Below are 27,939 nucleotides of genomic sequence, written 5' to 3' on the forward strand. Positions count from 1 at the left end.
GACTCACATTTATTTGCGCAAGAATATGTATATTTTCATGTCCATCACGTGTCTCTCAAGTATTCCCGGCATCCCTCTGGTAAAAGCGTGCGCCATTATTTGTTCAGCTTTGTTTCACATTTGGTACCACCAAGTTTTGCCAATCAAAGTTGAAACTATTTTCAGTTACGAGCAGGTATAAGACTTCCACTAACATTTACAGTGAACTCCTTTTTTCGCTATTAAAATCCTTAAAGAGTGAACTTAAAGTTAAAGCTCAATTAGGTCTCACTAAAACATTATTTACACAAGAGACCTTTTATCGAAGACATGTTTGTCGCTCGGTTTTCATTCCAGAGTCACGAAACTAAGTGATTTCAAAAACTGGCAAGTTTTTATCCAAAAGGCTGTAGCCTAGATGCAGTACCAGCACATCACTGAGATTCAGTGAGCTTCCTCAAACGCGCTGCCAGTCAGACTGCAAAGTATGGAAAAACTCGACGAGATCTCGAATGTGCAAAGGCAATTTTTCCCTGTGAAATGTTTAGTAAGAAAGGAAAAAAATTCCGCTTTCATCTACCATCCGCTAGAGACAGGTTTGTCACAAAGTATATGAGTAAAAATTGTGCAAAAGATTTGCCTTCATTCGGATATCAGTATAAGCTAGCGAAGCTCGATTGCCGGGTCTGGTGAATTCCGCTTAAAGGCTCTAACCAATGACAGCTTTTGTTCACTGGCCACATTTTTCAGTTCCCGTTTCATATCTTTTTTCAAAAAAGCGTATACTAAAGGATTGACAGCCGAATTTATAATAAAACAGATGTGAATAACTTTTTTTAAAGTCTCTGAAGCGACACACATTTTGAATGTGAAACAGAAACAACGATAGTTCCCTCCAATGTGACAAAGAACGAAGAATAAAATGATTAAGAAAATCATCTTCATAGAAGCTTTCCTTTCTCTGATTTTCTTAACTCGTTTTTTCGGATGTTCACAAAAATTAAACTTGAGTTGGGCGAGTAGAAGTGTCTCTTTTTGCGAAATGCTTCTCGCTATCAGGAAGAGATGTCCTGTTATCAAAACAAACGCGACGCTTGGCACAAGCTGAAAAATAAGTACTCTAAATGTTTCAAAAGCAAACGTGAATAAGTTGTTTCTTCCTGAATATGTGAAAAATGAGGGTACTGTGAACAGGAGAAATGGTGTAATCCATGCTAAGGCGAGCGCAGACAAGAGTCGCTTTCGTGTCACGTAGGAATCGTATCTCAACGGCTTCATAACTGTAATATACTTATCCGTTATCAGCACGCACAAATTCACACACGAAGAATAGAGAAATGTATGGCTGATTTTGAACCACGGCCCTGAATGATCGGTGGATATTTGAGCGTTGAAATACGAAGTAAAAATCATGGGAAAATAGCTTAACCCGAAACAGAAATCGGCCAGTGCAAGAGAAAGAATGAACCAGTTCGTTTTAACATGTAGTCGAGGTCTTGTGATGATCAAATAAATTACCAGGACATTTCCAAGAACAACAAATGCGGTGAAAAACCAACCAAAGATGAAAAACCACATCGTGAGCTTGAAATAAACCAGCTGATCTGCATAAAAGTGTTCGTAGTTATATTTCGCTCTCTGTGGAAGACACTGCGGCCGACCCTTGGCGAACTGCAAACAAACTTGATAGGCCCGTGAGAGGGGGAGGGTGACGCTTTCTAAGCTGACCGTCAGTTATTTAACCCCTCATATCCTTGCGAAGTGAAATTATTTACCTCCTTGAAATTTGTTGAAGAACATTTTTTTAAAGTTTATCTGGAAAGGAGCTTAGCCAAGCTGTAATTGATATGACAACAATTTTTTTGGCAACGTGTCGAAAGGAAATTTAAAAAAATTTAAAAGCAAATATAATGAAAGGCAATTATAAAATTAGTTAAAAACGAATGGGAGCATGAAATGTAACTCGAATTGTTATAATTTTTGGTTGCCTTGCAATTGTACATATACGAATACCCTGAAAGAGCCCTAAAAGACAAAAAAATAAAAGTGCGCGCGGATCGTTTTTCGAAAAATGGTTAGAACCTTTTACAATAAATTTTGCCAGTTCGCTGTTTCTCTGTACTCTACAGACATGTCTGGGGTGAACTAATCACTTAAGCAAAAAATAAATGATACCATGATATTAATCATTTAAAGAATGCCTTTTTATTCATTATATACATTGTTATTACAATTTTTGTTATTAATTCTCTCGATGTTGTACAAACGCCTAACTTAAGCTGCAATTTTTACCTATTCACTGGTTGCTTGACAATAACAACACGTGATAGCTTCACGATGTAATATCCTACAAGCACTACTTTCCGACATAAACACAAAAACTGGAGATATTACAGGAACAATTTTCATTCTTCAATCAGGAGGTTCATTCTAAAATTACATCAATGATCATATAAACATTATATTTAGTACATGATTTCAGGTGTCATGGTAAACAGTTATTTACATCACAAAACGCGTGCAATTTTAACCGCGACGCGTTTTTTTTGCTCACTTTTCCAAACCAAACACATGTTTAATTAACCAAAAGTTGTAAGAAAAAAACATCGTTTTTTACTAAACCAAAATATGGTTTTCCACTGGCTTTTAAAATGTTTTCAACTAATTTTGTTGGATTTTCGCAATGTTGTATAATGATTTATGAAAAAATTTTAATTTCTCCGATCCCAAACATAGAATCGTTTGTAATCACATCGCACACATTTTCATCAGCTCCCTCTTTATGTCTTTCTTCAAGACAGCGTAAACAACTGGGTTTACGGCCGAGTTCATAACAAAAAAGATGTGGATGGCTCTTCCCAAACCGTCAGAAACGATGCAAGTTTTGAAGACGTAACAAAAACAGCGAAAATTTCCCCCAATGTGGCAAAGAACGAAGAACACAATAATGAATATAATCATATTTACTGAGGCCTTTTTTTCCTTGCATTTCTTTCTAGTCGCATTTTGTTGCGGCTGAAAATTATAGCTGATTTGAGCCATGAGGGCCGCTTCTTTCCGCGAAATGTCTCGGGCTATGAAACAGAGACGGCAGATGACAAAAATAAATAGAATGCTCGGAACAAGCTGGAAGATCGAAACTCTGAACATTTCGATGCCAAAAATGAGCAGCTCATTCCCGCCAGAATAAACGAATATGAAAGGTAACGTGAAAAGAAATAACGGTGCAATCCACGCCAAAGAGATCAGATAAATCACCTTTTCATTTGTCATGCGTAAGAGGTACTTGAGAGGCATCGTCACTGCTAGGTATCTATCTGCTGTCAAGACGCAAAGATTCGCCGTCGAGGAATAGAGAAATGTATGGCTGATTTTGAACCAATTTCCTGTGTGGTCGACGGGTAGCTGTGACGGGAAGAAACTTGAAACGAAAAGTAGGGGAAAATAGCTTAAACCGACGCAGAAATCAGCCACTGCGAGGGACAGCACGAACCAGTTTGATGTTACACGAAGTTGTGGTCGTGTAATGATCAAGTACATCACAAAAACGTTTTCAAAAACAGTCAGGACTGTAAATAACCATCCAAAGATAAAAAACCACATTTCAATCATTGTTTTCGGATGCTGATAAAGTCCAACATTGTATATTCGAGGCTTAATTGATCGATATGACAGTGAACTATTCCTGACTGTATCTAAAAGAAAACGAACTGCATTTGCTTTTAAATCGAAGTCAGCCTCTTACGTTTAGGATCCAGGCACGATCAAAGCAGAAAAAATTCAACTGTTTTTTGCAATTAGCAATTGACGATAGAGTTAATTTACCATACGCAAGTTTCCTGAACCCAGCTGCTTCATTCGTGCAATAATTATGCAGCCAGGTGCAAAAAGTTTTGCAATTTCCTATTTTGATCAGCTGGATTTGACACAGGGTTTTTCAAAAAACCCTCAAGCATTTCAACTTTATTTGGCGCCTGTGACAAGTTTCTTGAACTTTCCAATGAATTTTGAAGGGGACCCACTCGTTTCGTTCACAGAGAACGTAAAATTAGATTACTATCGTGTTCTCTTGTCAGAGTTGTCAGGGGGCGATCACGTAATTGTTTCAACATCTTGAAAGTGTGCGGGGTAAAAACTGACGACACTTCAACTTCGCTGAAAAAAAATTCTTCAAATGTACCGTATAACATCAAAATCTTGCGGGATTTCCTGGTTGAAACTAATTTTTTCGAGTTCTGTTCAAATAAAAAAAAAATAACCAACCAAAAAATGTCAAGAATGTTTCATATTTTCTAACTCAGAAAAGCCATATGCAGAAGAAACCGACAGCTTATTAATAATTCTTAGATATATGTATACTTCAATGTTAGATATATGTATACTTCAAGTTAGAAAAAAGAGGTCGAACAGACGCTTTATTCTCATGTCGAAATTTTAAAAGATTTCAATGAATGTAGTCAATTTCCCCGTGTTCTTTCTTTGTGATACTTTTTGGACAGCTGTCCGCATCAGAGTAATATTTTGTTCTTACGGAAGGAAGCTCCCTCAGACTTATTAGGGGTTTACTTTCGCTGACAGCTCAAAGACATCGGTAATTAACTACATCGATAGGATCAAAGTTGTTGAAAGGTTCTGGAAACAATATACAGCGGCAAAACAACACTTACGTCATCTCTTGACAGCGAGCTCATGCAAATATACAGGGCCTTAGAGGGATGATAAGACTAATGGCTAATCTCTTACCTTTGTTGTTAAAAAAACAATTTTTTACGGTAAACTTTTTTTACGACCGACTGTTAAGAAAGAAAATCTTTAACGACAACAACGAGATCGCGGTGAGACAAAAACTTTCAGGAGCAGAAATATAGCTCCATACGCACGTGCGTTTGAAACTTGAAACTTTGAACATTTCAAAATCGCTTAGCCATGCGCCATGAACGTGCATTTAAAAGTTTACACCTTTCTTTGTTGTCCTCTGGAAAACAGCGACATGAAATGGCCAAGCTTGCATCGTTGAAGACTGGAGGCCCTAAGGGAAAATAAATGACATCTCTCTTTCGATGACGCCTGCACAAGTCATATCGAAGAATAGGTCTTAGGTCATTTATGAAAAATCATTTTCAAAATGAATTAGTTTTTTTTTAATATACCGTCGAATTGAATGTTATCCCCAGCTTCGCTGGCGATAAGTTTATCGCTGTGTAAGTTCCTTAATAACTGTAAACGGACGCGTTAGAATTAACAATAGCACCCTGTAGCTTTCGTAAATCCAGTGCCACAAGAAGATGGGGTCATTGGTCGTCAGTAAATTTTAGCGCTGATATATGAAACGGTATAAGATAAGCTTCGCGTCGTGGTTTCCCGCTACGCTTATCTCGTGTTCTCCCAACCTCCCGTGTGTTTACATCAGGCTATGTAAACACGGAAACCATTTTACATTTCTTTAATATTTGATGCCGGATGATTAAGTGATTGTATATACTCTTTTAATCTTATACATTTTTTGTATGTTTAACTAGTTCTTAATCTAAACTTAGTATTCTTCTGAGGACCCTTCTGTAAACCGTTTCGTGACGTTGGCGTCCTCATTAAAGATTACTATTTTTATTATTATTATTAGCTTGCAGCTGTAAACCCCAGACCCCTGAGTGATCAACACCTAATTTCTCCTTTCTACATCAGCCCTAAATCAACCATTAAGGTAATGAGAATGAAGGAAATAACCGCTAACCTAAAAAACTCTTGATTGTTAAACAAATTCTCCTTCTGGTTGCCGCGTGAACTTTAATAAATTCTCCTTTTCAATACGTTAGGAAATGTATAGAGAAAAGTATGGAGAATATGCATGTTGATGTTAGGGTCAGCGAGGAATTATTTTCCGCTCTGTGCTCTGAGTTGCTCTTACAAAGATGACTTTCAGGCTATTTCCGTAAACTTTGAAATTGAATTTTTTTTTTTTGCAATATTTGATGGCGAAATGCCTTTGTTTCTCTTCTTCAAAGGAGAAAGGTAAATTAAGAGTAAGTTTCCACACAACCAACAGAATTCCTAATTGACTAATGCCCCATTCACACTAAAGCTTAAACATGTTTAAAAGTTGTTTTGTTAAACACAGTTTAATTTTTTTTTCTTTATAGAAACTATTTAACCGAATATTTTTGACTTGAATGTAGCACATTGGAAATGCAAGTTAGCTAGTACTTGAATCCAATGGAAAATCAAGTTTTTCAGTTCTCTGTTTATAATTTTCATTCAATGAAAACCAGTTTAACAAAACATGTTTTGCTGGTGTGAATGGGGTATAAGAGACTTTCTCTCGTTGTTTTGTTGCTCAGACCCCGCCTTGTTTTTTAAAACATATGGAGCCCAGGCCCCATAAGATTTACAAGTGGCTACGAAGGACTGGGCGAAACCCTGCACCTCACAGACGAAAACAAAGATGGTCGAAGGGGGTGATTTTGTGGAGGAAAGTCCAATTGCGAGAATATCTCACAAAACGTGTTTATAGGCACGCTTTTTATAAGTGCGTTCCAAGCCCAAGATGAGCAGGTGGAGGATCGTACGGTTCGCTAGAGATGTGACTGTAGGCGCTAGTCGCCTCGTTGGAGTCACAGTTGTTCGTTTTTTTATGTCATGTTGTACAGTTTTTGTGATCCTGTGGATCGCTGTATTTCTGTACGTCAGTTTTTACTACGCTTACATGCCAACCGTTAGTCATGTAAGGCCAGTGTTCCTGCTTTTCAAGTAAGTTTGCCTTTTTTTTTTCATTGTCTTTTAAGCTCGGTTATTAAGAAATAGGCGCGTCGAACTGTTTCGTGAATGATAATTTTTTTTTCGTTTCTGTTTACGTTGTTGTAGCTCTAATTGCGATGATTCTCGAGGGAAAACTTTATGTTCCTTCCCTGAAGCCAATTTATCTCTGAGCACTGGAGAACGAGTGAGTAAAAATTTGGAAGCAGTTTCATTGTAATGTTACCGCGAGTAAAACTCGTGACTTGTTGATCCCTTTCATTGTTCTGCACAGTGGTGTTGAAGTCCATTTTGCCCTCGCGCAAGGATTATCCAATATTTCTCTGTACGATTTCAGAATTACGCGTAGATTAACTGGTTTAGTGTACTGGCTATTGTTAGTTCTCACCTTCACATCCTAAGCTGCCCAATTTTTTTTTCCTTATTTGATCCACTGTGTTTTGAAATACTGTACACTACATGTTAGCGCCCCAAATTACGTTGATCGGGGCTTACAAAGCACTTATCAAATTATCACACTTTTCACTCGTTTTGTTTTGATAGATATTAATGAGAGGGCAGCGCTATCAGGTTTTTCTGGATCTTGAGATGCCACATTCTCCTGTTAATGAAAAGCTTGGTTAGTAATCAGTAAATGACTGCCAATAGTGATCTGTTCATAAATTCTCTTCACAATTTTAAGATGATTTCAAACAGATAGGTATTGAGAATTAGAGGAATGATCAGCTTATTTTCAGGACTTGCCCAGTACATGTAAGAAGAATTAGCTTTTTGATCTTGGCAGTTTAAGTTAACCTTTTCATTTAAAGATCTGTTCACTGTATGTTTCTCATAATTTTAGTTTCTCCTTATCATTTCATTTTATCTTTTATATTTATCTATATTTTAGCTCCTCACTGCAGGTATACATGCAAAATTTCCCAGTCCTAGATTTTATTCACTGCCATGAAGCTTTCTCCAGCTTTTTGTGTGAAATGGAATAAACGCAATATTTATGTTGCAATGTATTGCACAACCAATGATAACAGATTTTGGGGTCTAACTCTATCAAGTGGGTTCTTGAGGTGGAATGAAATCAAATCTACTCTACAAGATAATGTTTTTAATACTGCATATCAGAAAAAGTCATTACTGTGTTTGGAAATGTTTGGAAGTTGAACTTAACAGTATGGTATTCAAATCAAAGTAACATTGGGATATCTTTTTTTTCTGGTCATTTCTCCATTTAGGAATGTTCATGGTTAGAGTAACCTTTTTATCTGAATCTGGAAAAGTTTTGGCAAGTTCAGAAAGATCAGTGAGTACATATCGTAGTTACATAATTTTTTTCACTCAAGGGCTGAATTTCTCATGTCTTACAGGTTACAGCTATTGAGATACTGCACTTTTTGTCTACGTAAAATAATAATTATTCTCCAATGACCAAGTTAATATTTTTGAATAATCCTCAAGACAAAGTCGAGGGGACAATTTGATAATATTCATTGAGCCTGAGGGAAATAACTGTACAGTTGTTCAGGTACTTTCAAATTCTGCTGTAAATTTTTTTTTGTTGTTCAAACTGTTCTGTAAATTAAGATAGCAGTGAGCATTTTCTTTTATCATTGTTGTTACTTGTATCTAGAAAGGCAATTAGTTTCCACCAGAGTATAACAAGATCTTTTAAATACTTTTGAGAATTGTTAGGCCAAACTTGGCAGCGTCCTTTGTACTCTTTGGAATTGAATTTTGTCAGTAACATTGACGAAAAGCAAGGCAGCCATTTTAGAGTTTAATGTCACCTCAATAATCTCCTTGCTGGAGGTGATTATAGTGGTGACATTGAATGCCAGTGGTGATTATGGTGAGATATGATTCAATCTATGACCATTTCTTTAATCAACTGAGCTATCATAGCAATATGTTTTTTATTCCTTACTTGAACAGGGCATGCTTCATTACAAGTCAGCCTTGTTACAATCTCTTGCCACTGTTTTTTACTCTCTGCCAATGGTTTTGGGTTTCACTGAGGAGAAACAGATTGTGCAGATAAACCTGTTTGAAGAATATGTCGAGGACTCGGTATGTATATGATTTTGTTTTGAACCAGCTTTTCACAATCTCTGTTTATCAGTTTTGGTTGCTATTGATTGTCCCTATGATTTGTTGATAAGAGCCTGTAGCTGACCAAAACCACCAACTAGTCTGCGATCTTCAGCCAGCTACTGTTACTTCATTTTTCAGTTTTTATCATCAGTCTAGTGCTACTTGTCAATCTCAGCATAAAATTATGTGAGCAGCATTGAGTGCCAAATGGAAATAAAAATAATTTCTGTAAGGGTTCCTGTTCTCAAACCATGCAAAATTTTGTGTTTTTACATTGTTGTTTTTGCAAATGACAGCTAAGAATGCACACAGTTTAAAAACGCATGTGCTGGGCTATTATTCTGCCCATTAGATATTTTGTTTTGTTGTGTCCTTGTTGCTGTCACTGTGGTAGTTTGCTCAATGTCCCTAATGTGTTAGAGTGACTAGCATCTAATTTCTCCTTACAATATCTCCTGTGAATCAAACATTAGGGTGATGAGAATTATCGAAATGATCAACAACTACAGAAGCTCTGGATTGTTAAGCTAATTCTCCTTGTCAGCACCTTAAGAAATGTATAGAGAACAGTATGGAGAATATGCATACTGATGTTAGGGTGTAGAGGGTTAAGGGGATGGATGTTGAATTAGATCTCATCCTGCTTTGTTTCGTCCTAGTATCACCCAGCAGTTGGGGCCACTGTGATTGTACTCAGCAAAGAAATTGAAATCTACTCTGCTGCCCTGAGGATTGAAGCTCACTTTGTGGGACTGAGGTTAGTTCATATCTCTTCCGTAGGGGGTGGGAAAGTAGGGAAATCTATCACGTGACCGCATTAGTTTGTCATAATAGTATAAATGAACGAAGCTTCTTCAAAGTAAGTGCTTGCAGGAAATTTCTCGTCTATTAACCCTTCCCATTTTGCATGCTTCGTCTCTAGGTACATCATGATCAACTGGCCTGTAACATCAGCTTTACTGTCAATTACCATAAACTTTTTCATCATCAGCGCCGTGTTCTTCTTCGCGTACAGCGCTTTCTCGCCCGACTCAGGCTACGAAGAGCACGTAGAACAGCCTCAGGCAGATTTAGACACCGTCACCGAAGAACAACAGCGCACGCTCTCACGAAGACGAGCCAGAGGGGGACTGGACAGGCCTGGAACCGAGGATATTCCCTCGGCCTCTTCAACCCGGCCGCCCAGGACGGGTAGGTTGAAGCCCAAAAAACTTTCTTCGTCACGCACCCAAGCACCCAGTCGTACAAACGGAGGAATGACAAGATGTGCCTCCTTTCCTTCCTCTAGGTGGGACTGGTGCATTCTTCAAAGGGCTCCAACTTCGGCTGCACACAAGGCACCCTGTTCCCTCCATAGAAACGGTCCGCGTTACCATAGTAACGATGATCTGGGTTGCCGGACGGGCTTTTCGTGTCCTGGTGTCGTTGCCGATGGGGATGGTGAGTATGGCGGCCAAGCTGCCCACTTCCAGAATACTCGGCACTCACCAGTCGACACAGAACCCTACTACATCTTGAGTTTCCGTGAGGGAAAAGCGTGGAGAAGTGAAAGGAGGCATGGTAGTGACAATGGCGATGGGTATGCTGTGGCACAGTATAGATCCAGTGAGGATGGGTATCCTGTGATGCGACAAAGAGCCGGTGACGATGTATTTCCCGCTCTGCAGCCTGGCTCTAGTGGCTTGAGATCAAGGCGCACCTGGAAGAAAGTTCCGGAACATGACACAATGTCTAGTGGCAGCTCAACAGAGTGCGTTCATACACGAAGGAATCGGCAATTACTGGGGGCAAGACCTCGTGGTAAGAGCTTTGATTCCGTACGCGGATGTAACCACCCTGCATACGGACGTGATTTTGATCATAACTGCCATCACGAGTGCAGAGATGGCAGTGATCCATCTATCTACGAGCACTTGCACAGCAGGGTTCCTGATGGTGCTGCTTCCTCGTCAGAGTACCTTCACAATTTGGCCTCAGGGGCCGTGAGCACACAGGACAGTGGTCTTGTCTCTTCAGAACAAAGCGTGAATCGGCCTGTAAACGACAGCGAGCACGGAGCGTCGATACACAAACGATCGGTGAACAAGACTCGAGCCAGATTTGGACTTTCATTGAAGAGGATGCTTTCAAAAAAAGACGACAAGTCCTCGTGATGAAAATGTTTTGACGCTTCACCTTCACGTGTTTTATTCTTCTTCTTCTTTAAAACGCTCCTAAGTTTGACGCTTGTCTCTGATTGTTCGCTTTTAATTTTTGTGCCTGAATCACGGCCAACCGTAATATTCCTGAAAAATCGTCAATACCCCTCTCAAAATCAAGAATTTTTATCCACACACAGAGAGACACCTTTGTTTTAGAGAGGCCCGAGGTGAGAAACAAACGCAGTTTTTTTTTTAATTGCTTCAAAAGCATCGGTCATAATTGTGATTCATTTGTTGGTATCTCCTGCGCGGAAATTCCTTGTATAAGACAGTTTCTTGTTACCTTGCAGACACAAAAGGCGCGGGACTTTTCTTGTTCCTGAAAAGTGTGAAAAGTGTGCGCCAAGGGTAATCCGTGTTTAAGTTTAGTCCTGAATATTAGAAATTTTGCGCACTAAAGTTTTATCAACACGGGCGAAATTTGTCGCCAAAGTCAAAGTCAACTTGGAGAGCGATTTATCTAGGTTGTCGTAGCGTATGTTAAGATTACCTTTGTTGGATCCATGCATGGTAATTGGAAGTTTACTTTTCTGTTCTTTTGGCATGTGCGCTTTTTCATTAGCGATTTTAGTATGTAGCGTCAAACGATAGATGAGAAGGTTCATCTCAATTTACCCCCTTGGTGCGCATGGCTTAAATTTGTCTCAGTACACAACTCTTGAACGAATAATTCAGGACTATTCTTTCCAGAGGAGTAAGATAATTGTTCTTGGCGCCCTTTTAACTGAAATATTGGGCAGAAAATTTTTGTTGACAGAGGAAGGTGCGTTGATTTCGGTGATACCAAGGAAAAGAATACCGATGAGAAATTCTGTCACGGATAACAGACTTTGTTTTATTTGAGACCCGTTTTATTTCAATAGATTGTTTTACTTTTTCAGATGTTGTGTAAATTAAAATGTTTTGGGTTCTTGGGAGAAGATTCTTATTTAAAATTAAATGACATTAATAGAAAGGTGTTCTACATTATTTGTAGAAATTCTCGCGCGCAAGAACTATTGTCAATAAGGTTAGATATATGATTTTAAAAATTTAAAGTCACTTAAGGTTAGAGATAATAAAATTGACTTAATAGGTAATTCAAAGACCGGCATACTTGAAGAAATTTTGAAGAAGAACTTGTCGAGATAGAAGATAAAGTGGAGGAAAATCTTCAGAATTACGAATCCGGTTATCAGTTTGCAAAGTTGAAAGACGGACAACCACGTAGAAATACTTCCCGATGCCGAAGCAAATGGCACAAAAATTAAAATCAAGAGGGCCATATAACAACGATTCAGGGCAACAGAGTCAATTGCCATCCATTTCTTTTCTGGTATTTCATTGCAGAAGTCATTACACGACGCAAATCAAAACAAACAGCGAAGCAACCGTCGATCATGTAACGCGCGCTCAATTTTTCAAAAAAATTTGGCGCATTCACTTGGCATAAAAATTTCTATGTTCATGTAAAAATCAAATTGATCAAAATTTTCCATTGCTATAACCTTATTGATCATAAAAATGACGTCAAAAATGTTCAAAACTTTGCAGTGAAACTACTCGGCTGCGTCTTGTGGTTTCACTTCAGATTTGAACATTGTTGACGTCATTTCAATCATCATTAAGGTTATCGACGATGGAAAATTGTAGTCAATTGTTTAGTCAGATGCACTCGTGCGTTGAACGCATGACCCTCAGCAAGGAAGAACGGAGTTACGTTAACGCTGAACTGGGCAAATTGTCTCTTGGTTGCAAAAATTTACTAGCCATAGATTATGTACGCTCCTCTCTAATTAAGCTAGCGAACCGGTTTGAATTTTAATTTCAAATTAGTTTCCTATGGTACTTGCAAGAAGAATTTGACAATGGAGAGCTTAATCTTTGAGTTCGCGATAATTTCCTTCATTCTCATGACCTCAATGTATGCTTCAGGGCCGATATTGTAGGGAGAAATAAGATGTTTATCATTTGGGCATCAAAGGGTCAAACAATGATTACTGCAATTGGCTGATTTTGCAGCCAAACAGCTGTCCATGAAGATTTCCTTTTGCAAACGAAAAAAAGGGGAGACGCAAAAAAAGGTCTGGCATTAATTGCGAATCTTTTGCACGTCCTTTCCAACGGCCTAGTAGAGTAAGTATTCCTCGTTTCGTGCCGGAAACGAATATTCGGAATTTACTGTGTATTGCGGATTCTGAAGCTCAGTACATATAAGAAAACACTCGTATCCTTTTAAACCCGTCCGATAATTGGCAGTGATGCAGCTGTCAATCACCGTGGGATATACACAATGCGATTGGTGGATTTTATTCCATTGTTTTGTATGTATGTTGGTTATTGCTAGTATATCACGAACGGAAACTTAAATTAGAAAAATCAGTTTTAAGTAAAAAATAACTTGAATTGATTTTATTTTTTGGATTAACCACAAATAATGATAGACAGGAAAACTTATGATGTGATAAATAAGAGAAAATAAAACAGTCTATCTTGGCCAATTTCCTAGTTTTCATAACAAACACAAAGTTCCTGTTCGTCGACGACAATGCTCGCGTTTAAGACTGGAATCAGTTTCCCTTGTACGTTACTGGTGTATAAAACCTGAATGCATCTTTCTCCTACCAAAATTTACTAAACTGAGTTTTTGACAGTTAATTCCAAATCATTTCATCATCAAGATGCAACCTTTTTGAAGTGTAAGATTTAAGTTTCACTATTATGAAAGTGTTCATTGTGGTGTGAGCTACCTCCGGTCCGAAGCCCTTAAAACAATGTAACAAAAAGAGAATTCATTGGGCTTTTATCTTCAATTAGAGCGTTATTTTCAAATTTAGCCAATCGCAGCAAAGTGCCGAGGACTAACGTCTACAGTTTAACAAAGCAAAGAAGGCTAGTTCACATCTTTTCATTTTCAAAACTTTCAAGTTTTACGCAATCTGTTCAGAAACAGCTGTGAATTTCGGCGGCAGTTTTTAGTCTTGCGAGCGAAAGGTGAAGAAGATGCCTTTTATACGAGAAGCGATTTCCCTTTTGGCAGTTTGTGCTGTTTTTTATGGGTTAATTACGATTTTATTCGTAATCTATTGCTGCAGGATATTCGTTAAATGTGCGAGGAAAGGCAACGATATGGAAAAGAATGCTGACGACCTGGATAGATCCATGGAATTTGAGAGCATTACCGAAACGTCGGTGTGCATCGACGAGTCCGAAAATAGGACCTTCACCCATCAAGGGAACGTTAATATCTTTCAGGATGACAACAAACTGAGAAGGTTAACGCTTTCGAATCTCGACCAAGGAAACAACTTGCGGTTCTCTCAACCAGAAGGAAAAGACATGAAAAGGTCGAAAAAAGTTAAAAATCACGAGCAAACAGGTTCAGTACGATCTTGTTTGTACAACGACTTCTCTATGGACACACGTCTTTAAACGCGAAATTCAAATTTCAACCGGTAAATTTACCTGTTTTTGGTGTTGATCTATTTATGTTACACATTCAAGACTACACATCTTGGTTAGAACTGTAAGCAGAGACCGCTTTTGAATCATTTAAGAACAGCCTTTGTAAACCGACGTAATGTAAAAAAACGCGATGGTGAAATTCCCGGAACTTGAAACAACGGAATAGAGAGGCCTTCTTTGTTAACCAAGTCAAAATTTTCCTGTAACTTAATAATTGTGACGGTACGTAGATTTTCACGAATTTCGTACTTAATGACTAAAAGATATATTATGTTATTGTCTTGAACTGACAGGATCGTAATCATATCAACATTATATTTAAAGCAAAATTTCACCATGCAAGCCGTTGTTGAATTGCCGGCCTTGAAAACAAAAATAAAGGGGAAAAGTTAGTTAAGAAACTGTAGTGCTACATCTGTGAGGAGAGACGGAGGGGTATAACAAGATATTTTGGTTTTATCGTTTTGACGAAAGAGCCAACGCTTCAAACGTCAGCCTTAGAAATTCTTCATGGTGGACAATTTAAATTGAATACTAAGTTACATTCTTTTTGAAAAACTATCTCAAATGTTACTGATTACTGTGAAACATTTGCTCTATCTCATATTTTCTTTAACTGTTATATTATCAAATAATCAAATAACATTTTTCGCCCACATCACTGCATCAGTACCGCCATATTTAATTTCGATTCCAGTCTCTTCCCTGGAGCCTCCCGTTTTTACTTATGAACACGTAACGAAAGAGACGTGGACTCTGGGAGAGAGTTAATTTTCGACCCCAGAGGTCCTTCCAAATTGTTGTCGTCAGTCATGCGCGATAGAGGAGAGAGCCTTGGGGAATGGGATTGCGTCTTATGAATGATGAGCGCTGTTTCCATATATTCACCATACGTGAGCGCATATGATGATCTTAGGAGAACTGTAGAGGTGATAACATGTTCCTGTAATGTAATTGAAAACCTCTACTTCTCAGCCAACTCTATACCAGCCGCGAACTCGCGCATCAAACCAGTTTTCCTGACTCATTATGTTACGAGAATCTTAAAACTTTACTCTCTTCACCAGCGCCTCTCAGTTTTCTATAAACGCAAAGGGAGGCTCTGGGGGCGAGATGGAGTCAAGCGTTATCTCTTCAATATCTATCAACGGTCTTCAGGGAAGAAATGTTTGCTCCATCCGTTAAAAGTAAACACTCTCGTAAGGCAAATTGAAAAGCTTGTGATGAAGTTTTTTCTCCATTTATTCAAACTGTCAGTTTCATTTGACATAATAAATGCGAAATACATTAAAGACACCTTTACTTTGACGGATGAGTTGACAAAGTTTCGACAGATAAATCAATTTAACCTGATGACGTATCCGCTTGCTCTTAAACAAAGATGGTTATGGCCGGAAAAGCTTTTAATTTCCGAGTATAAGTTCCCATCATTAATGCGGCATTTTATACTTCAAAATTTAAATTTCATATGAGATTGGGCAACAAAATAAGTGCCAATCATAATACGATCTGCAATTGAATGAAGCCAGGAAACTTATTTCTGACTAACGACATTTTGAAATAACAATAACAACAAAAAGAAATGCCAATTGAAAACAAAACAAATAAACAAATGGAAACGAGTTTTTAAAAGGCCAGCAACATTTAATACGCACGAGAGATAACGTTGCTTACCGGCCTATGGGTTTGATAAAATTATTGTGATAAGGTTATTTTTAATACTTCGAAACTAGCGCATTTATTTTCGATGAGTTTAGAATCCAGTGCGAAACCATTTAGAGTCTGGAAACCTTGATATACATTACCGTGGTTGAAAATGTAAAGAAATCGATTTGAATATGGTACTCTGTATAGAAAAGGTAAATTTGTTCTGGTGCACATGGGGTTTCTTGTTACAAAAAAAGAATTACAACCCCTTACCAAGCTCAACAATACAGGGGAGCAAAAATCGCCTGTAATGTTTGATAGAGTGCGTGGAAAGCCCACAAAGAAAATTAAAGCCATGTCTTTTCTATTTGTTTTAGCGTTCTAATTTTTTTCCGGCTGGAAAAGCTGAAAATATAAAGATGACGGCGAGCAGTATGACTCTCTAAGGCCTTGTCTTTCTGTCAGTCTGTAGACAATTGGTTTGATGTAAAGATCAGAAATGGAAATACAAAAACTGACTTTTGATAACGAAAAGTTGTGAAAACCTTTTCGAAGCCATATGCCATTTTTCAAGGAGTGAGCGGAAAAATCAAATAGTTATTTAAAATTCAATTACGTGTACACCGCAAAGCACCGAGTGTTGACGAAAAAAAACCGGTTGCGACGGTAAGAGTGACTTGTTCGAAGAGCAACGTTGAATTGTTAAGGATTTGGTCGTTAAAGCTGAATTCATTTGGGGTGCAATTCGAACCGAGCCACGGGGATATCAGTAGATTAATCAGTTCGGGAGAAATTCATTTGGAGTTCCGTTTTGAAAATAAGAGGAACTAAAAGTGTATCCGACGTAACAAGATTCAAGTCAAAAGACAACAACTGTATTTGAATTCCACGTTTTAAGGAAACAAAAAAATGTGTACAGGCTAGAAGGGTCATCATATTTGGCGCAGGCATCGTGGATTTGAAGTCGACTGATTTAAAATGTCAGATGCAAACGTTTCGCCCATCGTTGGACAAGAAATATGGGCAGCAGTATCTGTTGTGTTTTGTGTTGCGGTTATTTTGATTTTTCTACTCATTTTATGCTGTGCTTACCGAAGACATCGAAGGGTTAGGGACCTGACTATGTTCATGCCAACAGAAAACACTCCAGCACCATGGCTTGTTTGTAATGGTAAAGACAAACGCGAAGATAGTGATAGATTCACTTCCCAAGTGTAGGGAGCGCGTTTACATGATAAATATACATCGAATTCATAAAGAAAGATTTGACGATTTTCGTTGTTTCACAAATACTACGTAAAAGCAACAAAGATGGCTGATTCATCTGATGAAGAAGCTCTTAATTCCGAGCCGTTGGCAAATTTATTTACCTTCACGAACTTCGGGCCGGGTAAAGGGAACACAAGTTCACAGAGTGAAACGATGGCGCGCAAGTTCGACAAGCGTTTTGAATGAAAATCGTTGCAGACTTCAGTGAGGAAGCAGGGTTGGATAATAAGATAAAATTTCCCAATTCTACAAGGTCCTAACTAGGTCAAAGATAAAAAAAAGCTTTATGGCGAAACATTCTGTTAGTCTTCAAACCATATACATTTCTTTAAAAATGAAATGGACACACTTGTCCTTTATAACTAACCCACAAGCTTTCTCCCTAAAAATTTCGTGACATTTCTCATTTTTCAACTTGTGCGTAAATTAGCCGCTATTCATATGCTGCTTTTTATAACCGTTTGATCTTTGGGAGGTTATTATACAACAATTCACAAGACAGTTTAAACCTAGTTAAAACAAACTTCGGTTACAGAGGGTTTACATAATGCAATATTTCATTTTTCCTTTTTTTGAGAATTTAATGATACACCGAAAAACTGAAAATTTAAGTTTTTAACGTCAATCATTCACTAAAAACTACAGGAAAAAAATGTACTAAGCGTGCGCTCGACACTTTTGAATTTTCCCCCAGGGCAAATAATTCATCTATGTTAAATTAAGTACATTTTGATTTGCTTTGGTCCACGTCCACTTCTTTGAATTTAAAAAGAAGTTTCTGTTAAATAAAAAAAAAAAAAGACGGCAGTGGAATTTAAGACAGTGTTGATGAAAACTGAATTTTTTTATTGAAAACTGTTGCAATTGCCAGTTTTCTTGATATAAATGTGTTAATAAAATGCTACAACTAAAGTAAATAATCGAATGCCTTTGACAGATACATAGAATTATTATCATTTTTAATACTGAATGTAAGGCACAAATTGTAAATGCCAGTTTGTTCGCATCAGGCAATCAGTCAAGTTTTATCAACAAATTTGTCTTTCATAATGCACTTTGATCTTTCATCTTGATAAATTAATTCATTTTGAATTCAATTCTTTATTGCGAATGTGTTCTGCGTTTTAAGTGCGTCAGCGTTGGAGAACCAAAGTATATTATTGCGCGAATTGACGTTTCCTGAGTGAAGAGTGAAAACATACCGGCGGGTTTAACAATTTTCTTCATCTGTTTTTTCTGGCGAGTTCAAGCCTTAGATAATTTGAAATCTGAAATGTAACCATGAAATAGTTCTGACACCTTTTCGACTCGGGCTTTGTGGCTTAGCTTTTTGACATGATTGTAACAATTAAATGTTCGCTTTAGCGCTCAACAACATCTGCATGCATTCGCATGAAGTAGATTCACATAGAATTTGAAAATAAGCTAACTTTGCGAGACGATGCACAATGGTTCTCTTCCCCGAAAACCGCTAAAGAGAAAAACGAAATTAATTCAAAACTCAGTGATCCAGATACTTGAAAATATGGTAAATGCAATTCCTATTGATGAGTTGAAATCTCGAATGCTCTTTTTCAACCAGCCGCGAGTTATTGTGTCGTCTTGAAACTATATTGCGAAACGTTAGGATGCTGAAATTTTTACATTTTATTGATATTTCGCCCGAGAAAACGAGATGAAAATATATGAATTATACGCCATTTAATAAATACCGTCAAACTAAGCTCTATGTCTCATGGAAAGAGTTCCCTTTTAGATAAAGCGAAAGGGAAGCTATATTGGTGCTCTTTGGCTTCTCGGAGGTTAATAATACTTGACTACAACGACCTTCGAACAGTCTAATCACGTGCGCGCGAATGGACCGTATTTTTTTATCGGTTTACTGGCGTAATAGACCACTAAGGATGTTGAGAGAGCAGGAGAAACGGTTTCCGAATTACTCGGCTCCTGCTCATGAGTTACAAAAGCGCCGGATAGAAAATGCGGTCTTCGCTTTCATAAAATGAATTTTAACGAAACACATTATGTTTCAATTTTTTATGGGTTTACCATTTCTACTTATCAGGGCTCTTTAACGACACTTAAAATTCAGGGTAATAAGATGACATTAGGTTTCTCGTCATCCCTTCTTTACCAAAGAAAGCTATTTTATCTCGCTAGACCAAAATAAAAAACTTAAAACTACAAGCTGTTTGAAAACCCCTCTTTATTTAGCGCATATACTACAAAATTTAATTAAAACTTTGTGCCTGTCGAAAAAGACCACCAACGTTTTTGATCATTTTTTCCATGTTAAAGTATTCTATCATTAACCTCTCTCTTCTTAAAGGATTTTTTTCAATCTTGTTCAATCTTTTTTCCCTCAAAAATGAATAGTCAAGAATAAATTGAATAAATTGAAAAGTTGATTCAACTCCAATTTGAAGAGTTATCCCTTAAACATAAAAAACAAACAAAAAAAACCCCAAAATTGCCTAGAGATCGCCCATTATTTATCACCTGGGTAAAGGAGGGGGGGAAGTGAGGCGGTGGGGAGTTGGGGAAGGGAGGGGGGTCCTGAAGATCATGGTTGTTTCGCAACAAGATTTACCTGATCCCCCTATAAGGCTCTTTAGAACTCTAATGACCCATCATTGACAGTTTTAATTTTAGAGTTCCCCCCCCCCTCCATGTTAGGTTATTAAAAATCTTGACAATTAATTTCTCTTAATATTTGCAACAAAGTCTGCGTAGCGAGGCTCCTTAAACAGGGAAGAGGGAGGAGAAGAGCGGATTCATGGGATGACAGAACACTCCGTATTCTATCGTCTCCTCCCCCTCTTCATACTCTGTTAGTGACGCCTGATCTCCTCCCCCCCGTTCCCTCTGAAAACCACGTGCCCCCTCAAGTCCTTACACTTCCGCTCCCCCCTAAGACAACTGATAATGATCGATTCCTCAAGAACTCACAAATATTTCTTTAGAAACCTCTAACCGTGTTAAAAAAAGATAATAATAGAACAAAAAACAACAAAAACAAGGTGAAAAACCCCCGTTCACAGCTAACGTTAAACGGAAATTCATTAAACCATCCGTTACAACTGTTACATCTCGCGTTGTCAAAACGAGTCTTTTTAAGGTATTCTTGCAGATCAGTTCTCTCTGATGTTGAGCGTCATGCGTTTACTAGTCATTGCCTCACGATGAATTTCCATCTCAGGCCAAAGTCCTTGGCTTATCAACAAGCCTTTGGCGCGTAAAATTTTCAGGAGAAACATGATGGACCAAACACGTGACTATAACTCTGAGCACGCATTCTCAATAGCGCCAGGCTTTTGGATGACCAATCATTTCGTGTCAAATTGAGAGACGTCGAACCTTCTTTCTCATAAAGAGGACTCTTAGATGGCGAAAGTGGCCGTGCAAAGCCTGGACTCCAAGGGGGAGTAGGCGCCGGACCCGCACCACAGCAAAGGCTCCCGGGCGGACAAGATCGGCAGGGGGAGCGGACTGGGCGCGAGGAAGGGCTATGACTTTCGAGGATATTCTTAGAGCCTGGTAAAGAGCTGACTGGGCAGGTCATGGGAGGGACTGGAAAGTAAAGATGAGAAGCTGGAGAGTAGAGTCCTTCATGTGGATAATAAATGCCTGAGTGGTACGGGAACGACGTCCGAGGGTGTTGGCGTTCTTGTTTTCGATGTTTCGCCCGCCGATTTTGAAACCAGACCTGAAAAAAAAATTATTTCAATCAGATCTTTACTTGCTTTTAAGAAGTACTCACATTTATCGCTAAATTTTATCTCTACTGTCTCCCGCGCGCGGTAACTCGCCAGCAAAACGCGATGATGCATGCACCAGGATCGCGCTGACTCAGGTCGAACATTGAAAAGGAAAAATATATTTTTTGAATCAGTGAGCATTGCGTAAATAAATATTTTACTACGTGGACAGTAGTGAAACGGAAGCTTAAGGTAGTTTAGAAGGAGAACAATAGGAACATAGTGACAATAAAATACAGAACTGAAAGCCAAATTAGAATATAGCCTAAGGGATAGTAAAATAAGTGAAGCATGCACCTTACAAAGGACACGACGCAATCATCAACAGACACGTGTATTTACAATGGCGTCGAAATAATCGTGAATCGTAGGGAGATTAATTTTGTCTCAAAACTTTTATACAGCAGATCCAATTTCTTCACCGAAAAGAAAATTGCTAAAAAGAATTACGGTTTTTATTTTAAAAGGCACAAATATAGCCCCATTCTTTTAGTTGTTAGTATGAATTTCCGGAAGAGAAAACAATCGGACAGGTTTTTTTACTCTTTACAAATGAAAAGAAGAAAAGAAGATTTCAGGGATTAATTTCGAAATATTACAACGGAATTTTGCAGGTATATGAACACTTGAAAACCAAAATTAACGAAGCGCGAAAATCTTGCAGCCATTTATGATCCATTGTCGTTAAAACGAGAGCAATGAAACTGGGTTTGAAACTTCCCGTGTTACTTTTAATTTGCAATCTTCAGTAATTTCTAAGCACCGTTCTTTGGTCTTTGTTAATTAGGGCAAGGTGTCTCAGCATGTCAAAGTACATGATGTTACAGCACAAAGAGAAAGGCTTTAGAAACTCTCATGTGTATGTACTACTGTTCGAAAAACTAAAAAAAAAAACCAAAAACGAATCTGTCCGCGAGCGAAAACTGTTTGATCGCCCCTTCAGCCATGTATTTTTCAAGCGAGAAAACCCAATTGTAACACGTGGCACGCGTAAAGCTCAGCGAGTTCTTTCCCGTGCCAATAAATAGCGTATCATTTCAAAAACTCACAGCTCGCAAATATATCAACCCCATCTTTTATTTCAACTTTTGTGCGGAGTGGTAAATTGTTTGTCAAAACACGACAACACAGCCTGCATTTGAATAATAGATGTTTAGGAAAACTCAACCCAGCTTATTAACTGCCTACTCGACTAATGAAAGAACTCTATTCTCCCGCCGAGATGATATTCAACAGGCAATACGAAACTTATTTACCTGAAATATTAATAACACGTGCCATACGGTAAATTGTATCAAAAGAGCTAATGAGCTATCTGTTACACAGCTTATTCTAGGGCAAAACTTCCTATCAATAATGATCAATTATCACAATAAAGTACAGAATCGTCCAGAAATTGACAGAGCTCCGCTGTATTTTTCCATTTTACAATCAGAAACGTTGCCATTTATACCTTCATGTATTTTACTTGCGTAAAACGTAAACATTTTTGTCCTGGTTTCAGCACAAACGTATAGGAAACGTAATGTAAGACAATTCATCGAAATTTAAGAGGTGTGTCTCTAAAAAGAATTGATTAGACCAAGCTATTTAAAATTCTATTTGGAAAAGGAATATTTAGTTAAATTTTGAATTAGCCCTGTTGGTATAACGGTTCTCTGGGTCTGAACGTGTTGTTCTTATTTGAAAAATAAACAATAGATTAGTAAATTCATAATCATAGCTGGCTCAGTTTCTTTCGACATCACGAAAGCAGGTTTGCGGTAAATGAAGCGTTGCAAATTTGGCAAATTTACACATGGAGAAGTCCCAAATTCGCTTTCATAAATCTCTTTATCTCTCTGTTTCTGGTCGGGACTTAGTGAATATTTTTCACACAAGGAATTCTTTTTAATTCGCCGTTACACTAATATCCAAAAATCTCAAACGGTTTCTTAAGACTTAGGAAGTGGCTAAACGAAGCGTACACGTACGCTCATTGGAATTAGGCGGCCGTGTGTAAGAGATTGGCTTTTCTTCACCGCTCTTGAAATTAATCAGTTATCTGAAGCTTCTATCAACAACTGCGACGAGGTTAAATTCGTTATCTTGTTTCAATTTGACCAAATGCTTGTTCTGCTTAAAAATTTACGAAATAGTGCGGGTTCGCTTTGAGATTGGACAAAAGAGTCATTCAAGTGGGTAATTTCGGAAAAACTAATTCTCTGCGATTCGAGATTCACCAACAATTTGTGTAACCGCTTAACTAGCAAGTAAGAAAAAATTATCTTCAATTATTTTATTCACGTTTTTCGGCCAAAGGTTAGTGCCAAATTTTTTTCAATGTTTATTTTAACTGCTTAGCAGGTTGAGTTCTGTCAAGCCCTTCACACCTATCGGACAATACTTGTTTTTCAAGTGCTTACTGTTTATTAATGACATCCAAAGATGAATGAATTTAAAAAGCCACTTATGGTTTTTTTAAACTCTATTTACTAAGATATTCGATCAAGCCATAGACCTCAGCCTAAACCTCAGAATTATAACATGTTGCAACAATGAATCCGGTGTAGAATTCGCCAGAAGAAGTTTGACGCGAGCAAAAACGCAGCCGTGTTCTTTCCCAGCGAATTTGCCCGATAATTCAATTTCCACTTCGCCCAGACCTCCGATATAATAATTTGCTAATGGCAAACTTAAGAAATTTTAAAAAGTGTCATTTGCGTCTAAATACGCTTTCACAAAACAAATGCCGCCCTTATTCATATTGATACAAAAGGTACTCCTTGAATAATAGATGCGCGAAATTCTTCAACTTAGGTAAACAGAAACCTTGACAATTTGCCCTGTTCTAGAGAAAACCATTGTATTCTCCAGACGGACTAGATAAGACGCCTACACTTTGGACTTGAAAAGTGGAAACATTTTTCTTCCCTGACCACAATAATTTCTGCGTTCAATTTTAAGGCCTCTTGAGTCAGATCGATGCGGTAAGTTTACTTTCCGTAATAACTTCCAACAGCTGCTAATTAAACTGTCTGTTCACACCATATACACACGTGCGCCGCAAAGCAGGTGGAAGCTTTACTGCGCTTGCGTGGTATCGTCATAAGCTAATTTAAGCTTTACAGATTAACACTTAACATTTCTCTCAACAGAAATTCTCCTTAAAGCGACGCGCCCATCAGGGTCAATCACCAAAAAGTGCGCGCTTTTGAAATAAGTTTAATCCCAGCGCTGTTAATTCCAATTCTCTTTTTTCCTCGAACGTGCAGGTAGCCCAAAATGTTTTTGTGTCCTTTTAATTGAAAGTAATAACAAAAACAAAGATAGCTATTGATTCGATTAGCCTTGGCCGCCCATGAGCGCAGGCCTAGAAGACAAGAAATAGAGAGAGAGAGAGACAAGAGACAATTTGTGGTTCTTTCAAGTTTCGTACCTGTACTCGGGCCTCGTTCAAGTTGATTCCCTTTGCAAGCTGTTCCCTCGTGAATACATCAGGATACTGGGAGCGGTTAAATGCTTCTTCCAAAGCATCAAGTTGAGCCTGCGTAAATGTCGTTCTGTGGCGGCGTTTGCTGATGCTAAGCTCTTCTGTTGATGTTTCTTCTTCTTCTCGTTTCCTCTTTGCGTGGAAACCTTTATGAACAACGTGAATTAACAAGCACGCTTGGGAATTTTTTCAAATGCTCACAAAGTCACCAACACAACCCAAGTATCTTCGATTTGTATTCATACCAGTAATGAAAAGAAAAAAATGTCCACAGTAATATTGGTAACAGCTTTATATTTGAAATAAATATGAGTTTTATCTATTCCAGAAGAGCTTTGTGGCGCGCAGCAGATTCCGTGCTGTAAATAGCAGCTTGGTCTTCCCCAAAATGACATACAATGAGCTTTGTGCCACAAGCAAGCAGTTACAAAGGAGAGACGTATCCTATATCCTCGACCATTGACTTTGCAATGAGGTGTTACTTTGCTTAATGTTTTCTGTGTCACTTGAAACTTTTCAACATTACATTATAGCCTGTCTGATCTAAATTAAGAATTTACCTTTTAATAAGGGGTCTTTGACTTCTATGTCGTCCTTCTCCTGCTTGGTATGCATCGGATTCGATTTCTGATCGTCCGAATCGGCTAGAATTTCCCGGTGGAATTCCGAGACACTGCCAAATTGCGAGAAATGGTCTCGATCTGACATGGCGCTCTAAACCATTCGCGTACGACAAACCTCTCTGGGCCAATGTTAGTTGCAAGTGTAAGAGAAACTGTCGAAAGATAATTGCTTTGTAAAAACTATTTGCATTGCAATGAGCTTGTCGACCAATCACAGAGCTGTGTTTAATTGTGTCGCTGTCTGGCTTGTCTTTGTTCCCATCTGATTGGTCGAGAGTCAGTGCCACAGTAGTAATTTAATTAGATTCAATTGATAGTTAAGAGCCTATTTGGGCCATCGGTCCCGCTGTTTTGTTTGAATAACGTTTTGACAGAAGCTATTAAGCGGCAACCGTCTGAAAGAAATAACACCAAACTCCCTCCCCGGGTGATTCACTAAGGTCCACAATTCCATTAATCAAATTAGCGACAAACAAAGGGCTTTTCGTATGACGGGTAAACGATTGTATTTACAAGCACTCCAGCCCGTTTCTGCTCTGTCGCTCAGGGCAGAAAACAATACAAACAACTGACAGCAAATGTTTGCTCTCGACGCAATTTATTGGTTGACGCGATTTGGACAAAGTAAATCCACTTCAAAGTAGATAACTACTGGCCGACGCTCAAGATAAATTATAGCAGGTTTAATCTTGGAGATAAGCCTGCAAATTATCTGTGAGGTACAGAAAGACCATTTCATTGAACAAAATTAACAATTTGCATGTTATTATCTTTCCTAAAAATTCAATTAACTTTTTCTCTCTTTTTTGGATGTTTAAAACGCAGGTCGGTCGGACCGTCCTCACAGGTGTTAAATGAAGTCTAAACAAGAGGTACGCGACTTTATATTTACCTCGCAAAGGAATTTTATGATCCAAAGACTTCAAGACTTTGTTAGAAAGAAGACGTGGGAGATAATATTCAATTGGTAAATGAAATTCACTCAAGAAAACCACTTTTAAATATTAATTAAAATCCATCCACCAGTACACGTAATATTTACTTGGCAGAATAAAGTCAAGTGCTTTTATCAACACGCGGCTTTGAAAATTTGCCGAGATTTCAGTGAAAACATCCTTAAAACTCACAAAGGAGATTTCGAAGGAAATTTATCTACGCTCTTAACTTGCGAAATACTACTTCAGGCGTTTGTAATTCAAGGCAATTTATTCGTTGCATTTAATGTCGTCAATTGCCAAAAAGCCTTTGAGCTAATTACATTAAAGGAACAATTTTAATATCTGAATAATTTTATCATTAAGAGAGTCTGCCATGACTAAAAGATCCATCAGGTGATTTTTGTTTTTTTACATTTTTGAATTTTTTTTAACGTAAGCAAAACATGCAAACACAGATGTCTTTGTAAATGTACGTTACCCCCGTAACTAGGATAGGCCTGAAAAAAATGTCAATTTAAAAAGCGATTTTTAAGAAAATTGTTGAATTAAACAGGTCTCTCGTTAACAAGAATTTTATTCGTTTGTTCGATTTTTTATCATCGCAAGGCTCCAATTATTAAAGAAGAAAAAAAACTTAAGAAACGAAACTGGCTAAACTAAAGTAATTGACTTTAAGTAAGCAGTCATAAATATAGGCCTGTTTTGGTTATAATTAGGATTCTTAATCTTTAATGATTTGGAGCAAATTGCTTTTGAGTGTGGCGAGCCGAATGGACCTGGAGGAAAAATGATAATAATTTATCGAGCAAAGTGGCTTGGTATGAATAGCGAGGTGTTTACAGAAACCTCAGGTTTTTGAGAAAAAAATTGAGAACGAAGTAGATTATCGACCTTTCCGAAAGTAACTAAGTAAACATTGTTTTCATGTTGATAGCTTCGTAACCATTTCAAAAGATGTCGGCAAATTGCCCACGCAAATTTTGTTAATTCTACGTTTAGTGATAATGAGTTTCAACTACATAAAGGATGTTTAATCGATTGTATTCAACTCAATTGTGAGGCAGATCGAGAAAATTTCTCTTACGCAGCACGAATTTAAAAGCCTATCCAAAATTTTGGGCCGATTGTGGCGGAATTTGAGCAAAAAGCCAATTTCTATTTTGTACAAACTTACGACAGATAACAGTTTCTTTCGAATTGTAGATAACAAAATAATTAATCTTAACTTACTTGAACAACGTGCTCGAAAAATATAACTTACAAAGTAAAATTGCTCATTAAAAACTTTCATTGTCCAATAGTTAATTATATGAATTGTAAAATATATTTCTAATAGGGTCTTGGGATAACACAGATTCAAAACATTACTGCTTCCCTGAAGAAATCGGGAATTCACCAAAACAGACTGAATCTTCTTCTTTGAAAAAAAGTTTTTACAACAGACGAATCAAAAGAACCTTTCATGTTCCATAGCGTTTAATATTTTAAGCGTGGAAATATTCAGAACTTTTAAATAAGTTTATCTGTTTAATTATTGTTAATAACGCATGATGTTATAATTGATAAATATTGACTCCTTCTTCGACCGTAAAATAACTTTACGTTTGGAATTGAAATTGGTAATTTCAATCACTTAGTATTTGAAATTTAAAATCTTATTTTAAACTTAAACGCACATCGATCAGTTAAACTGTTCATTAAAGAACTTATTGTAACGTTTGTTTGCATTCTCATGTTTCATTAAACCTGTGAATGGCTTTCAATTTTGCAAAA

General features: G+C 37.7%; 4 protein-coding genes and 1 long non-coding RNA gene across 5 annotated transcripts; 1 reads left to right on the forward strand and 4 right to left on the reverse strand.

The window, feature by feature from the left end:
• Positions 1-296: 296 nt before the first annotated feature.
• LOC113669311 (trace amine-associated receptor 8b) lies at positions 297-1,681 on the reverse strand. Its single transcript, XM_027185329.2, has one exon. It carries the CDS (start codon positions 1,555-1,557, stop codon positions 643-645), a length of 915 nt encoding a protein of 304 aa, XP_027041130.2. The 5' UTR covers positions 1,558-1,681; the 3' UTR covers positions 297-642.
• A 487-nt stretch (positions 1,682-2,168) lies between these two features.
• On the reverse strand, positions 2,169-3,726 carry LOC113669313 (5-hydroxytryptamine receptor 6). The gene has a single exon (XM_027185330.2). The coding sequence runs from the start codon at positions 3,589-3,591 to the stop codon at positions 2,728-2,730; it is 864 nt and encodes a 287-aa protein (XP_027041131.2). The 5' UTR covers positions 3,592-3,726; the 3' UTR covers positions 2,169-2,727.
• A 523-nt stretch (positions 3,727-4,249) lies between these two features.
• Positions 4,250-5,373, reverse strand: LOC149043175 (uncharacterized). Its single transcript, XR_016188442.1, has 2 exons — positions 5,130-5,373; positions 4,250-5,008 (listed from the first exon to the last, which is right to left on the reverse strand). It is a non-coding gene; the product is annotated as an uncharacterized LOC149043175 (long non-coding RNA).
• Positions 5,374-6,312: 939 nt separating this feature from the next.
• LOC113669314 (uncharacterized) lies at positions 6,313-11,970 on the forward strand. The gene is made up of 7 exons (XM_027185331.2): positions 6,313-6,723; positions 6,838-6,916; positions 7,273-7,348; positions 7,959-8,026; positions 8,656-8,790; positions 9,474-9,571; positions 9,737-11,970. Exons 1-7 carry the CDS (start codon positions 6,521-6,523, stop codon positions 10,965-10,967), a joined length of 1,890 nt encoding a protein of 629 aa, XP_027041132.2. The 5' UTR covers positions 6,313-6,520; the 3' UTR covers positions 10,968-11,970.
• Positions 11,971-19,564: 7,594 nt separating this feature from the next.
• Positions 19,565-25,394, reverse strand: LOC113669315 (uncharacterized). Its single transcript, XM_027185333.2, has 3 exons — positions 25,166-25,394; positions 24,552-24,751; positions 19,565-21,081 (listed from the first exon to the last, which is right to left on the reverse strand). The coding sequence occupies exons 1-3, from the start codon at positions 25,311-25,313 to the stop codon at positions 20,620-20,622; spliced, it is 810 nt and encodes a 269-aa protein (XP_027041134.2). The 5' UTR covers positions 25,314-25,394; the 3' UTR covers positions 19,565-20,619.
• Positions 25,395-27,939: the final 2,545 nt, after the last annotated feature.

Source organism: Pocillopora damicornis, chromosome 7 (genome assembly GCF_964200805.1).
Source record: "Pocillopora damicornis chromosome 7, jaPocDami1.2, whole genome shotgun sequence".
Classification (NCBI taxonomy): Eukaryota; Metazoa; Cnidaria; class Anthozoa; order Scleractinia; family Pocilloporidae; genus Pocillopora; species Pocillopora damicornis.

Coding starts and splice junctions, on each gene's coding strand:
- LOC113669311 (XM_027185329.2), bottom strand. CDS start 1,557: ATGTGGTTTTTCATCTTTGGTTGGTTTTTCACCGCATTTGTTGTTCTT.
- LOC113669313 (XM_027185330.2), bottom strand. CDS start 3,591: ATGATTGAAATGTGGTTTTTTATCTTTGGATGGTTATTTACAGTCCTG.
- LOC113669314 (XM_027185331.2), top strand. CDS start 6,521: ATGAGCAGGTGGAGGATCGTACGGTTCGCTAGAGATGTGACTGTAGGC. Junction 8,027..8,655: donor TGGCAAGTTCAGAAAGATCA/GTGAGTACATAT, acceptor TTACTTGAACAG/GGCATGCTTCATTACAAGTC. Junction 8,791..9,473: donor AAGAATATGTCGAGGACTCG/GTATGTATATGA, acceptor GTTTCGTCCTAG/TATCACCCAGCAGTTGGGGC.
- LOC113669315 (XM_027185333.2), bottom strand. CDS start 25,313: ATGTCAGATCGAGACCATTTCTCGCAATTTGGCAGTGTCTCGGAATTC. Junction 24,752..25,165: donor CAAAGACCCCTTATTAAAAG/GTAAATTCTTAA, acceptor TTGTTCATAAAG/GTTTCCACGCAAAGAGGAAA. Junction 21,082..24,551: donor TGAACGAGGCCCGAGTACAG/GTACGAAACTTG, acceptor TTTTTTTTTCAG/GTCTGGTTTCAAAATCGGCG.